We start from the raw sequence: 15,137 nt of genomic DNA on the forward strand, positions 1-15,137 counted from the left end.
CAATTGAAAACCAGATTACAAGAGCCACCAGAATATCAAAGAATCACCTGCTACATTACAAAGCTAAAGAAGAAAATAACCGGGTACCTCTAGTAGTTACCTACAATCCAAATCTGGAGGTGCTAAGGGGAGCTGCATGGAAATTACAACCTTTACTACAAAAAGATGCCCGCTTACAATCCATTTTTCCAGACCCCCCACTACTGTGTTTTAGGCAGCCCCCAAATCTAAGAAGCATCATTGTCAAGAGCTCCCTGTTCTCTCCAACAGCTGCAGGTACCTTTCCTTGCAATCAGAGAAAATGTAAAACCTGTCCATTTATAATGACCACGGACAAGATAAAGATCCCCAATTCACATCAGGACTGCAAGATACCAGGTACTTTCAGCTGTGTCACTTCTAATGTGGTGTACCTAATTATTTGTACTAAATGTCCAACTGGGGGTCTGTATGTGGGGGAGACAGGGCAGAAACTGAGAACAAGGATGAACTCTCATCGCCACACAATAAGAGAAAAAAGAATGGATCTACCTGCGGCAATATATTTTTGTCTCCCAAATCATAACATTATGGACATGAAATTACTTGTGTTAAAAGGTAGCTTCAAATCTCAGAGAGACAGAAGAGTCTGGTAATATAAACTGATGACGACCTTTGACAGTCTTAATGCAGGATTGAATGTGTCGCACGGATTTATGTCTTTTTACATCAACTAAGGAACTTTCCCCTCAGACTATGAGGGGTCATCACAACAGAGACCCTAATCAGAGGACAATAAAACATTCCTTATCTAAGAGCTGGCCCAATATTTATGGACATAACTGTTTATCACTTATGATAATTCTGCTTCATGTCACCTATCTTATTCATGGTTTTCCCCCTTTTTTATTCTCTATGTTGTGCATAAATATGTGATTCTTTAGAATTGGTTTTAGTCTTTGCCTGATGAAGAGACCTGTGTAGTCTCAAAAGCTTGCAATTTGTTACCATCTTTTCAGTTAGCCATTAAAAGTATCAACCACTGAGGACTTTCAATTCTAAATATTTTTCTACATTTTGAAGGACGTCCAAGTTCAAACAACTCTCAACCCGATCAAAGCTCTCAGTCTGTTGGTATCATTTAATCCTTCATGTGACTTGCAATCACAATACATTTTTAACACTATGCATCTGGAAAGGGTTACAGGAAGACACATTTTAAATAATTGATTCTTCATCTCATTGGTTAAATCTAACTTAACAACAAAGCTCTCAAATATCTCTGAATTTCTACACACATGGATTGATTCATAATATGTCAGTATAAATGTTACAATTTATAATCTGGAGTTGGGCTGTTATTTTTAACCTCCTTTCTTCTATTGCTAGTGACTTTCCTGCATCAGTTCCTCCTACATCACTTCTTCCCATGTCCACTCCAACATCTCATCTTACTATGTCACTTCCTAAGTCACCATACACAAGGTCACCTTCAGCAGTGACTACAGACACGTCTCCCATCATTTTGTTGAATTTCCACATTACAGAAAATATAACTAACATTACAATCAATATATATTATTATAATATTGTATATTGTATTATAGCGAGTGGTGGTGAGGTGGCAGAATGGTTATTGCAGGCTGTAGGCTTTCCTGAAGAGATGGGTTTTCAGGTTCCATCTGAAGGATCCGAGGGTGGTGGATAATAGGACGTGTTGAGGTGTGGAATTCCAGAGGATGGGGATATTGGGGAGAAATCTTGGAGGCGGTTGTGTGAGGAACGAATAAGTGTGGAGGAGAGTAGGAGGTCTTGGGAGGATCGAAGATTACGTGAGGGAAGATATTGGGAGATTAGTTCAGAGATATAGGGAAGGGACAGGTTGTGGATGGCTTTGTAGGTCAGTGTAAGTAGTTTGAACTGGATTCGTTGGGGAATTGGGAGCCAGCGGAGGGATTTACAGAGGGGAGAAACAGGGGAGTAGCGAGGAGAGAGGTGGATTAGTCAGGCAGCAGAGTTGAGGACAGACTGGAGTGGTGCAAGAGAGTTAGCGGGGAGGCCACAGAGGAGGGTGTTGCAGTAATCAAGGCGGGAGATGATGAGGGCATGCACAAGTGTTTTTGTAGATTGAGGGCTGAGGAAGGGACGGATTCTGGAAGTATTTTTGAGTTGGAGGTGGCAGGAGGTGGCAAGAGTTTGGACGTCCGGTTTGAAGGACAGGGCAGAGTCTAGAGTTACTCCGAGGCAGCGGATTTCATGTGCGGGAGAGAGCGTAATGCCACTTATCATATAGATAGGTCGGGTACTAATATCATTAGTATGCTTTGAAAAGATACAATCTCTGACACAAATTTATGAAATATTTTAAAATATTTTTCAATTCTTTTAAAAGGCGCCAGCTTAGAATCTAACTTTAGATTTTCCATTTCACATTCTTCATATAAGCTAAGCCATAAAACTTCTAAGTTAGACTTGTCTAAAGACGTAAATCTTAGTCTACTTTGGTTAGAAAAAAATGATAACATCCATTTTTCTTACCTTGAGATAACTCAGCTTGTAGCTCCTCTCTTATACTAGGCTGGGCTTGATCATCAGCACTTCTCAACACGTCTGGCACTTGTAGCCCTCATCAGAAGATTCTAGATCTACCTGATAACGTAGAAGCTTGATTCCTTTTGAACTTGGCTCATCACTTCCCCCTTCATGCTTCGAGTTTGAATCGGGTATCATAGCAGCTCACCAATGTTAAATATACATTTTCTGCGTATATTTACTTACTCAGGACTTCTTACCAGTTGCGATACTTCAGAGAAAATGTCACAATGATTCTTGTAAAAAATGTAATGGTTTATTGAATTGTCCACCATAAAGAATTATTGTAGCAAAATACAGAATACCTATTTTTATGTCCATGGTTAGTTCTTTATTTTAGTTGAGACTATATTATCCTTTTTCTGTGTGGAAGCTTCGTGTTAGCTTCTTTATCTATGCATGTCAGTGTCCAAGATTAAAACAGGGCAGAAGCACATGTCAGCCTCAGAGTGTTGACCCCGAGTGAAGAGATCCCCCTTGTATGTCATGTGGCACATGTATGTCCTGAACTCAGCACCTTATGCATGGCGTTATCATCCATATCCTGAGCTAGATGTACAGAAATATCTTGTGTAAATGTCAGCAGAGGTACACTGCTCAAAAAAATAAAGGAACACTAAAATACCACATCTTAGATATAACTGAGTGAAATATTACAGTTGCAAATCTTTATTCATTACATAGTGGAATGTGTTGAGAACAATAAAACAAAAATTATCAATGTAAATCAAAATTAATATCCCACAGAGGTCTAGATTTGGAATGATACTCAAAATCAAAGTGGAAAATCAAATTACAGGCCGATCCAACTTCAATGGAAATGCCTCAAGACAAGGAAATTATGTTCAGTAGTAGTGTGTGTGTGACCTCCACATGCCTGTATGACCGCCTACAACGCCTTTGCATAATTCTGATGAGGCGGCGGATGTTCTCCTGAGGGTTTAGTCCTGTCTGCTCTTTTTCCGGGCGAATCATGTCAAGGCTTAACTTTGTTCTGCCTCATTCTGGGCTCAGGTTTGTTATTTAGATTCCAGGCATCCTGCTTGTGGTGTCAGCTATAGTTCTGCCTTAGGTGTGTGAACCTGACTCTGGTAACTCTTGATTTGTCCTGCTGTGATCCTTGACTTGTCCCGTGTCTGTTGACTCCCTCTATCTGCCCTTTTCCCAGTGTTTCTCTGTTTGTCTGTTTGATTCTCTGGTTCCTGACTTGGCTCATATTCAGACTCGTTCTGCTTTCTGACTGCTGCTGAACCTCCTGGCTAGTTTTCTGAACACTTTTACTGCTTATCCCTTTTTTGTACTTCTGCCTCTGATTGTATTTTGACTCGGCTTGTCCGACCACTCTCTCGCCACTTGGTGGCGCCTGTGCTGCTGGTCTGTGGTACTTCTCTGTGTATGCTGCAGCAGCATAACACTAGTAGTGTCATGCATCATTAGAAAAACAGGGCCCATTGCGCCTGCACATGGTCTGACAATGGGTCTCAGGATCTCATCCCAGTACCTAATGGCAGTCAGGCTACCTCTGGCAAGCACATGGACGGCTGTGCGACCCTCCAAAGAAATACCTCCCCACAGCATTACTGACCCACTGCCAAACTGATCATGCTGGAGGATGTTGCAGGCAGCAAAACGTTCTCCACGACATCTCTAGACTCTGTTACTTCTGCCGCATGTGCTCAGTGTGAACCTGCTCTCATCCATGAAGCGCACAGGGCGCCCATGTCAAATCTTCCAATATTGGTGCTCTCTGGCAAATGTCAATTGCCCTGTAAGTGCAGGAGTAGGCACAATCAGATGCTGCGGTCTTCTGGCTCCTCTCTGTCACAGTAACCACATGCCAAACAGAAACATGTCACCAATTCCGCATTTATCTCCCACTCCTGGTTTTGGCTTACAAATACTGATGTAAAATACTGACCAAATACTGAGCAGGTGAGACTAAAACTATTATAATGTCTCATTGTGGTCAATCATCTAATTCCAGAGCATTAAAAAAAAAACATGAAAAAACAAATAAACAAAAATTTAAATTTGGGCTTAAGAGTATAAATGTGAAATTGGTAAAAAAGACAAGTGGCACAACCTCACTGAAACATGGTTATCATGTTTACACTAGTTACAATGGGGGAAATAATTATTTGATCCCTTGCTGATTTTGTAAGTTTGTCCACTGACAAAGACATGAACAGTCTATAATTTTAAGGATAGTTTAATTTTAAAATTCAGAGATAGAATATCAAAAATAAAATCCAGAAAATCACATTGTATTAATTACATAAATTTATTTGCATTTTGCAGTGCGAAATAAGTATTTGATTCCCTACTAACCATTAAGAGCTCTGGCTCCTACAGGCCTGTCAGACTGCTAATCAACTCATTACCTGAATTAAAGTCAGCTGTCTTACATAGTCACCTTTATAAAAGACTCCTGTTCACAGACTCAGTTAGACTCTAACCTCTACAACAGTGTTCCCCAACTCCAGTCCTCAAGAGCCACCAACAGGTCATGTTTTCAGGATTTCCTTAGTATTGCCCAGGTGATGGAATTGTTGCCTGTGCAGGTGGTGCAATTATCACCTGTGCAACGCTAAGGAAATCCTGAAAACATGACCTGTTGGTTGCTCTTGAGGACCGAACTTGGGGAACACTGCTCTACAACATGGGCAAGACCAAAGAGCTTTCTAAGGATGTCAGGGACAAGATCATAGACCGGCACAAAGCTGGAATGGGCTACAAAACCATAAGTAAGACGCCGGGTGAGAAATAGACAATTGTTGGTGCAATAGTAAGAAAATGGAAGAAATACAAAATGACTGGGGTATTCTTGATCATGAGGAAGCTTTTGCTAAGTGAAGAGAATGGGGCATCAGACTGCGCTGCTCGCCTGTCAGGATAATGTATCAGAGAAGTCCAAGTAGATGTAATAGAGAATAAACTTTATTTCGACATGTTTCGTGGTAATCACACCACTTCCTCAGGACAGTCTATACACATACAGAGTCTTGTATTTATAGCAAAAGAAGGCACATGGTGACGCCTCCTTTCAAAAAAAACACACCACACCCGGTGAGCGGGAATCTGACTTAAACACATATTCAAACACATATGTACATCATAAAACACAAGAAACAATCATAAAGTATAATTGAGTATAGCACTTAAAGCCATTGCTCATACATGTAAAAATCTAAATACAGAGAAACCCATTTAAAAAGAGAAAAGTAAACGAATAACTTTTGCAAGCTGGGGGAGTGCTTGAACTTACGGTGTTAAAACATTTATTCTTTGTCAGGGCCCTGCTACTGATGTTTTAACCCCTTAGCGACCGCCGATACGCCTTTTAACGGCGGCCGCTAAGGGTACTTAAAGCACAGCGCCGTTAATTAACGGCGCTGTGGAAAAAGTGAATAGCGCCCCCCAGAGTCGGATTTTCTCCGGGGTCTCGGCTGCCGGGGGTAGCCGAGACCCCAGAGAACATGATTCGGGGGTTTTTTAACTGACCCCGCATTTGCGATCGCCGGTAATTAACCGTTTACCGGCGATCGCAAAAAAAAAAAACGCGATCTCTTTTTAATTTCTCTGTCCTCCGATGTGATCGCACATCGGAGGACAGAGAAAAGGGGTCCCAGGTAGCCCCCCAATACTCACCTATCTCCCCCGATGCTCCTCGTGTCTCCCGGTGGGCGCCGCCATCTTCAAAATGGCGGGCGCATGCGCAGTGCGCCCGCCGGCCGGCACCGGGAGAATCTTTGGGGTCTCGGCTGCCGGGGGTAGCCGAGACCCCAAAGAATATGATCGGGGTCGGTTTTACCGACCCCTGTTTTGCGATCGCCGGTAATTAACTGTTTACCGGCGACCGCAAAAAAAAAAAAAAGTAAAGTGTAATTCTCTGTCCTCTGATGTGATCGCACATCAGAGGACAGAGAAATAGGGGGATTCGGGGACCCTAGCATACTCACCTGTGTCCCTGGGTCCTCCTGCTGCTCCTCCTGGCTGCCGGGGAAAAGAAAATGGCGGGCGCATGTGCAGTACGCCCGCCATCTGTCTCCATCTGCTGGCCGGCAGGAGAACAGCAGTTGGGGCTAAAATTAGGGTTAGGGTTAGGGTTAGGGTTAGGGGTAGGGTTAGGGCTAGGGTTAGGGCTAGGGTTAGGGCTAGGGTTAGGAGTAGGGTTAGGGCTAGGGGTAGGGTTAGGGGTAGGGTTAGAGTTAGGGCTAGGTGTAGGGCTAGGGGTAGGGTTAGGGCTAGGGTTAGGGCTAGGGTTAGGGCTAGGGTTAGAGCTAAGGTTAGGGCTAGGGCTAAATTTAGGGTTAGGGTTGGGGCTAAATTTAGGGTTAGGCTTCTTTCACACTTACATCGGTACGGGGCCGTTGCAATGCGTCGGCCCGACATACCGACGCACGTTGTGAAAATTGTGCACAACGTGGGCAGCGGATGTAGTTTTTCAACGCAGCCGCTGCCCAATCTATGTCCTGGGGAGGAGGGGGCGGAGTTACGGCAACGCATGCGCGGTCAGAAATGGCGGATGCGATGTACAAAAAAACGTTTCATTGGACTTTTTTTGTGCCGACGGTCCGCCAAAACACAACTGATCCAGTGCACGACGGACGCGACGTGTGGCCATCCGTCACGATCCGTCGGCAATACAAGTCTATGGGCAAAAAACGCATCCTGCGGGCACATTTGCAGGAGCCGTTTCTTGTCCAAAACTACGGATTGTGACGGATGCCAAATGACGCAAGTGTGAAAGTAGCCTTAGGGCTAGGGTTAGGGTTGGGGATAAAGTTAGGGCTATGGTTGGGGCTAAAGTTAGGGTTAGAGTTGGGATTAGGGTTAGGGCTTGAATTAGGGTTGGTATTAGGGTTAGGGTTGGCATTAGGGTTACGCTTGGGATTAGGGTTAGGTTTGGGATCAGGGTTAAGGTTAGGGTTGTGATTAGGGGTGTATTGGGATTAGGGTTAGGTTTGAGGTTAGGGTTGAGATTAGGATTAGGGGTGTGTTGGATTTAGGGTTTTGATTAGCGTTATGGTTAGGGTTGACATTAGGGTTGTTTTAGGGTAAGGGTTGTGATTATGGTTAGGGTTAGTGATTAGGATTATGGATCAGGTTGGGATTAGGGTTAGGGGTGTGTTGGGGTTAGGGTTGGAGCTAGAATTGGGGGGTTACCACTGTTTAGGTACATCAGGGGGTCTCCAAACACGACAGCCAATTTTGCGCTCAAAAAGTCAAATAGTGCTCCCTCCCTTCTGAGCTCTGCCGTGCGCCCAAACAGTGGGTTACCCCCACATATGGGGGATCAGCGTACTCTGGATAAATTGGACAACTACTTCTGGGGTCCAATTTCTCTTGTTACCCTTGTGAAAATAAAAACTTGGGGGCTACAATATCTTTTTTGTGAAAAAAAAATATTTTTTATTTTCACGACTCTGCATTCTAAACTTCTGTGAAGCACTTGGGCATTCAAAGTTCTCACCACACATCTAGATAAGTTCCTTGGGGGGTCTAGTTTCCAAAATGGGGTCACTTGTGGGGGGTTACTACAGTTTAGGTACATCAGGGCCTCTGCAATCGCAACATAATGCCCACAGACCATTCTATCAAAGTCTGCATTCCAAAACGGCGCTCCTTCATTCCGAGCTCTGCCGTGCGCCTAAACAGTGGTTTACCCCCACATATGGGGTACCAGCATACTCAGGACAAATTGGACAACAACTTTTGGGGTCCATATTTTCTGTGAAGCACTTGGGCATTCAAAGTTCTCACCACACATCTAGATAAGTTCCATGGGGGGTCTAGTTTCCAAAATGGGGTCACTTGTGGGGGATTTCTACTGTTTAGGCACATCAGGGGCTCTCCAAACGCGACATGGCGTCCGATCTTAATTCCAGCCAATTCTACATTGAAAAAGTAAAACGGCGAGGGGCGTGGCCTAGGCAGCAATGGTGTAAGGTGTGCGGTGCCTAAGCTCCTGAGTGACATCGTCTGAAATCAACTCAAACCGTGGAAAAACAGCATCCTTTGGTAAAAATAATCGAGGATATGTTCCCAGTATCTCTCTAGGATAACAGAGAGCCTAAATTTGTGACTTAATTGTCTCTTCTGAGAGAAATTCCTGTCAGCATTTTGAGGCCTGTCAATCTTTGTGACAGGAATCCTCAGCTGTTTTTCCTGCCGGTTTTCTCCCTATTAAATTGACTGTGATTCCTCAACTTGTCCACCCAGTACTATGACAACCCACCTGACAACAGAAGAACCCTCAAAATTAACGGGTCACAGAGTTTATTACCTTCACCCCGACACCGGCCCGGCTAATTAGAGAAGTACCAGCTCTCCGGGCGCCATCTTAGAAAATCTGACACAATAGGAGTATTTACCTGCCCATCTCTATACAGCACCAAGCCTCCCCGGTCTGAAAGGCGGAGGCAGAAAAGAACAATTAAGGATTCAGGGAGGATCCAGTGAAGTGACAGACAGCGCTTCTTGCCACCTCCAACACTCCCCTGGACTTCGCATCATAGGAGAAAACAGAAGACGCCGCCATTTTATTGGTGGCCAGCGGCGGACCAGGCGACACACACGATCGACTCCTGTTAAAGCTGCGCTGGACAACCCAAGCTGGACCCGATCAGCTGCAAATCTAATCGGCGGTAAGTTCCAGCTCCTGGCTGGGAAAGTCCCTGCACCGGAAGACGACAACGCGGCAACACAAGCTGAGGACTTAGACAGCCGGCCGGACTGCTTCAGCGCCATTTCTGGAGGTGGTGAGTTCCAGTCGTTGGCTTTGAAGACCCTGCCAGATCCACTAGCAAGAAGAGGAGACTACAACACAACTAATCCTGCTGTTAGGAGCCTGAAGGGCTTTTAATGCAAAAGAGCTATAACCTAATTTCTCTGGTAGGATCAAACCTAGGTGAATAGTATTAGTTTACACACCCCTCTGCATCTCTGCATAGTCATAACTACTGCCTGCCTATATAGTACCTTCTATCTCCTAAATTATATTCTTAGGGTTATTCTAATAAGCAACCCTTTGTCTCTTACTTCAGAGTTACCAGTAGAGAATTCTGATTAATCCTCCCTAAAATTCTTCCACGACAACATATAAATCATTCTATATAACTCCAACTTTGCTGGGAGATTTAGAGTGTGGGCAACCCTCCTACCCTATTCTGTGACTGTCTTAGTTACTACTATCTGAATTCTAGAGCACAGATCGGGGATAATTATGAGTAAATCCTCGGCCAAACCCCAATTCTCAAACATGGCCTTATCTAATTCTCAAAAAGCCCAAAAATTTAAAGGGGTAGGGCGAAATACATCAAAAGACTTGATAACTAAAACAAGTCCCAATAGGTCCAGGTCCCCACTAAAAGATGAGGAAGATTCAGACCACGAAAAACTCTCTAACCAAAATGAAGTAAAACAATCCTCCCCCACTACTATTATAGAGATGGATTCATCTACCTCTTTAAAGAGGAAAATTCCAGAGGTTATAGCCGAAAAATACACTACTCCACATGACTCATCTGACGAGGTCTCAGAAACCTCTCCTAACTTGAGTCCAGCTAAATCCAAGCAAAAAATAAGTAACCCAAACATAGACGATACCCAGGGATTTGATCTGAATTCTGTGGGGATTCTTATATCTAAATTGACAGAGAAAATGGACAAATTCGAAAATGGTATGAATGAAAAATTTGATAAACAAAATAAATTACTAGAAGACTCATTGTCCCTCCTCAGCAAAAGGATGGATGGGTTTGAGGACAGAATTAAAAAAATAGAAGAGAGGCCAGATCTAACCTCTAAAATAAATAAAGACATCACAAAAGAGTTGCACAAGCTGAAGCTCAAAGTAGCGGATTTAGAAGATCGAAATCGCAGAAACAATATTAAAATTAGGGGCATCCCCGAGACCATAGGTCCAAACAAACTGGAGGAATTTACCAAAAAATTATTCAGGAAAATTATTCCCTCCCTAACAGAGCAAGAGCTAGAAATTGACAGAATACATAGGCTGCGAAAACCGCCCACCATCCCTAAAGACCTACCCAGAGACACACTCATGAGAGTGCACTTCTTCAAAACAAAAGAAAGAATCCAAAATTACTTTAGAGAAAATAAACATTTCCCTGAGCCATTTGAAAAACTAAAAATATATGCTGACCTCTCCAAAGAAACGATTGAAGGGAGGAAAACTTTTCAAAGCATTACCATACCTCTCAGGGACAATGAAATCTCCTATAAGTGGGGATTCCCACTCAAGTTAATAGTCAACTACAAAGGCAACTTTATCGTTCTTAATTCTCCAGAGGAAGGCAGAGACTTCTTGCACTCCATCAGTATTCCTCTTCAACCACGACATAAGGATCACCTTGACTCTGATGGTAAAACATGAAGAGTTTTTGTTCAAGTTTATTGTTTACTTAAATGGGAAACTATCCCGATAAGAAGCTAATACCTATTTTTGGTCATTCTTGTTAATGTTACATGGGTATAAGTTCAACAACCAAGAAGGTGTTGCTTGGGAGCTAGTAACACGAACTTTTCCCCCAACAGGTGAAGTCAGGTTCACCGAAGTGGACCACTTCAAGTGGACATTACAGTTTATTGTTTATTGTTCTTACTCTTACTTTACGTATATTGATTTCTTAATCCTCACAGGTTTGCTGCTACACAATGAGTTTAAAGATATTATCTTACAATGTTAGAGGCTTAAATAGTCCACACAAAAGACACACCCTTTGGAGAGAACTATCCAAAAGCCATGCTGATATAATTTGTTTACAGGAATCCAAATTTAAACACTCAGACAACCCAAAATTTTCGCATAAAAATTTCCCACATATTTACAAGTCGGACAACACAAAAAAGAAAGCCGGTGTGGTCACAATCGTTAAAGGAACTATCTCATTTGAATTTCTAGAGGAGATCAAAGATGCTAAAGGGAGGTTTCATATTCTTGTTTGTTCCTTGAATAACCAGATTTGCACAATCATCAATATTTACGCCCCCAACACAGGTCAAATAGGTTTTCTGAACAAAGTAAATAAAAAAGTAATGTCAATCAAGAGAGGTGCCATGATTTGGTTGGGAGACTTTAATTTGGTACCAAATGCAAATATGGATTCCTCCACCCCAAATAGATACCGACAACATACTTTAGACAATTGGATACACCAAAATGAATTATTTGACATCTTTCGGTGTCTAAACACCACTTCAATTGAATACACCCATTTCTCTGACCCTCATCAATCAGCGTCACGAATTGATTTAATCTTATCGGACATTTTTACGCTCCCTAAAATCTATAGAATCACAATAGAAAGGAAAACATTCTCGGACCACTCCCCAGTTTCAGCAGAAATCCAAATTGGCCACTCGGTTAATAAAAATTCACTATGGAAATGTGACGCTAACCTACTACACCACCCTGACCATAGATCAATATTAGAAAAATCACTAACAAATTATTTCACAGAGAATTCACCTACTGAAACATCCCCTTTCACCCATTGGTGTGCCCATAAGGCAGTCATGAGGGGTATCATGATCCAAATCTCTGCAAAAAGGAAAAGGTTGCTTAGAATTCAGATTGAAGACATTCAAAATAAAATAAAAGACAAAGAAAACGAACAACTAAGTTTAAACCCCCCGTCTACTCAAATTAAAACAGAGCTACTGAACCTCAGGCAGGAGCTTAAGAAAATCATATTTTCATCATTCCACACCATGGTCAAAATTTCCAAAATGAAGCAATATTCCTCAATTAATAAGCCAACGCGTTACATGATTAATAGAATGAAAAAAATAAGACAAGCAAACAGGATCACCAAAATACAAACAAAAAATGGTACAACGGTATCTCATCCCCAAGATATAGCCAACTCCTTTGCAGATTATTACAGCAAATTATATAATTTACATTCCCAGCCCTCCACCCCACTTCCAAATGTTTCTGACATTGAAAAATTCTTGACCTCAATTAGCCTTCCAAAATTGACCCTTGATGATTTAGAAAACTTAACCTCCCCTTTTTCCCTAGAAGAAATAGAAAGAACCATTCTTCAACTCAAGGACCTTAAATCGCCAGGCCCTGATGGTTTTGGAAACGAATATTATAAAACCTACACCAAATTACTCTCCCCACATCTACAAAACCTTTTTAATATAGCTAGTTCCTCAGGTAAATTCCCAGCAGAAATGTTAGAATCGACAATTATTTTAATTCCCAAACACAATTCGGACTTAACCCTTGTTAATAATTACAGGCCAATTTCCTTAATCAATACAGATCTGAAAATTTACTCCAAGCTAATTGCAAATAGGCTCAAATCCTATTTGCCGTTATTGGTTCATGGGGACCAAATGGGTTTTATAACAGGTCGTCAAGCGTCAGATGGTACTAGAAGACTTATCAACTCAATTAAATTGATTCATTCCTCTAAAGTGCCATCTGTAATTATTACTCTAGACGCCGAAAAGGCTTTTGACCGATTAAACTGGCTTTATTTAACATCAGTACTTCAAAAATTTGGGTTTAATGAAAAATATATCAACAGTGTAATGGCACTCTATTCAAAACCAACAGCCAAAATTTATGCAAACAACTACTCCTCTACACCATTTAACATTTCAAATGGTAGAAGACAAGGGTGCCCTTTATCTCCGCTGCTTTATATTTTATCAATGGAACCACTAGCGCAATCAATTAGGCAAAATAATTCCATAAAAGGTCTACAAACGCGAACACGCCATTATAAGATAGGGCTCTTTGCCGACGACATGATGTTTACCCTGACGGACCCCTATGAATCAGTTTCGGAGCTACAAAAAACCCTTCAATTTTTTTCAACTATTACCCTTTTTAAGATAAACGAAAATAAATCCAAAATATTGCCATTTTACTTGACGGAATTAGAAACAAAGAAAATAAAAGATATAGTTTCATTCAGTTGGTCGGAAGGAGACCTAGACTATCTAGGTATAATCATTTCAAAAAAGTTAGACACATTAATGAAGAAAAACTTGAACAAACTCTTGGAAAATATAAACAAAGACCTGGGTTTCCTCGGTACAAAAGACCTCTCATGGTGGGGCAGAGTATTGGCAACTAAAATTTTTATTGTCCCAAAAATCTCTTCTATACTGAGAACACTTCCCCTAAAAATCAACACCTCCTACCTGACTAGCTTCCAATCAACAATAAATACGTTTATTTGGAATAAAAAAAGGGCCCGCATTTCCACAAACATTCTATATAAATGCAAGGAATTTGGGGGCATAGGCTTACCAAACATTACAGCTTTATATCTATCGAATTTAATAAAACAAAGCCAGTATTGGTTCATGAAAGAAGATCCTCCGAATTGGCTTGACCTTGAAATTGAACTTAACCATAGGAAATCTCCCAAAGAATTGGTTTTTGACCATATTCTCAACAGACCTTATAAGGCCTACGCCCATCACCCTATCTTTTCTCCCATTATATATGCCTGGAATAAATTGTCCAAACGAAAGAGAGGCTCCAACAGGAAAATCCTCCTCCAAAATACCCCTATAGAGATTATCATGCTTACCCAAAATATTAACCCCTCCCCCATATGGAGAGACAATGGGATTCAAAAATTAAATGATATTTATGATGGGGTTAAATTTCTCACCTTCAGCTCTATTAAACAAAAATTTAAAATACCCTCCTCAGCCTTTTTCCCTTACATGGTACTAAAGGACCAAGTTCAAAAATTCATTACAAACAAACCAAAAATATCTGAAGCAACTATTAATTTACTAAAAAATCCCACACACAATTTATTTTGGAATAACAAGCAAATATATCGGTGGTTTAAGAATGACATACAATTCAATAAGTTAGCTCATATGATAAAATGGGAAGGGGATCTGAATGTAACGTTCACTCCAGAACAGTGGGAAAATGCAATCCACTTTACTTATGCATCAAACATCTCCATGACACTGAAAGAGGCCTATTATAAAATAATAACAAGATGGTACTATACTCCGGCTCGCCTTTCTCATCTGCCGTCAGGAGGATCTCCATTATGCTGGAGAGAATGTGGAGAGCGTGGAAGTTTGCTACATGTGTTTTGGTCATGCCCCCGGGTAAAACCCTTATGGAGGCAAGCCATAAAATTAATTAACAAATTATTAACAGGTAATATGATAGTTACCCCTGCAATGGCCTTGTTGTCCCTGAACTGGGAAAAAATAGACACAAATGTGAGATCTCTTATCATCCATATCTGCCTTGTGGTCAAACAAATCATAGCTTTCCATTGGAAGAATCCGACTTTACCGGCTTTTACTGAAATTATAGACCAAATTAACTTAAGGCCCCTTCACATTTAGCGACGCTGCAGCGATACCGACAACGATCCGGATCGCTGCAGCGTCGCTGTTTGGTCGCTGGAGAGCTGTCACACAGACCGCTCTCCAGCGACCAACGATGCCGGTAACCAGGGTAAACATCGGGTAACTAAGTGCAGGGCCGCGCTTAGTAACCCGATGTTTACCCTGGTTACCATGCTAAAAGTAAAAAAAAA

The 15,137-nt window shown here is 41.7% G+C and overlaps 1 protein-coding gene across 1 annotated transcript in view; it reads right to left on the bottom strand.

The window, feature by feature from the left end:
• LOC138667432 (uncharacterized) overlaps positions 1-14,897 on the bottom strand; it is a 160,896-nt gene extending 145,999 nt beyond the window's left edge. Inside the window, exon 1 of the mRNA XM_069755642.1 lies at positions 14,766-14,897. Within this exon, the coding sequence (XP_069611743.1) occupies positions 14,766-14,871 (106 nt within the window). The 5' untranslated portion in view covers positions 14,872-14,897. The remainder of the gene's footprint in view (positions 1-14,765) is intronic.
• Between the last annotated feature and the right edge of the window lie 240 nt (positions 14,898-15,137).

Source organism: Ranitomeya imitator, chromosome 2 (assembly GCF_032444005.1).
Source record: "Ranitomeya imitator isolate aRanImi1 chromosome 2, aRanImi1.pri, whole genome shotgun sequence".
NCBI classification, from domain to species: domain Eukaryota; kingdom Metazoa; phylum Chordata; class Amphibia; order Anura; family Dendrobatidae; genus Ranitomeya; species Ranitomeya imitator.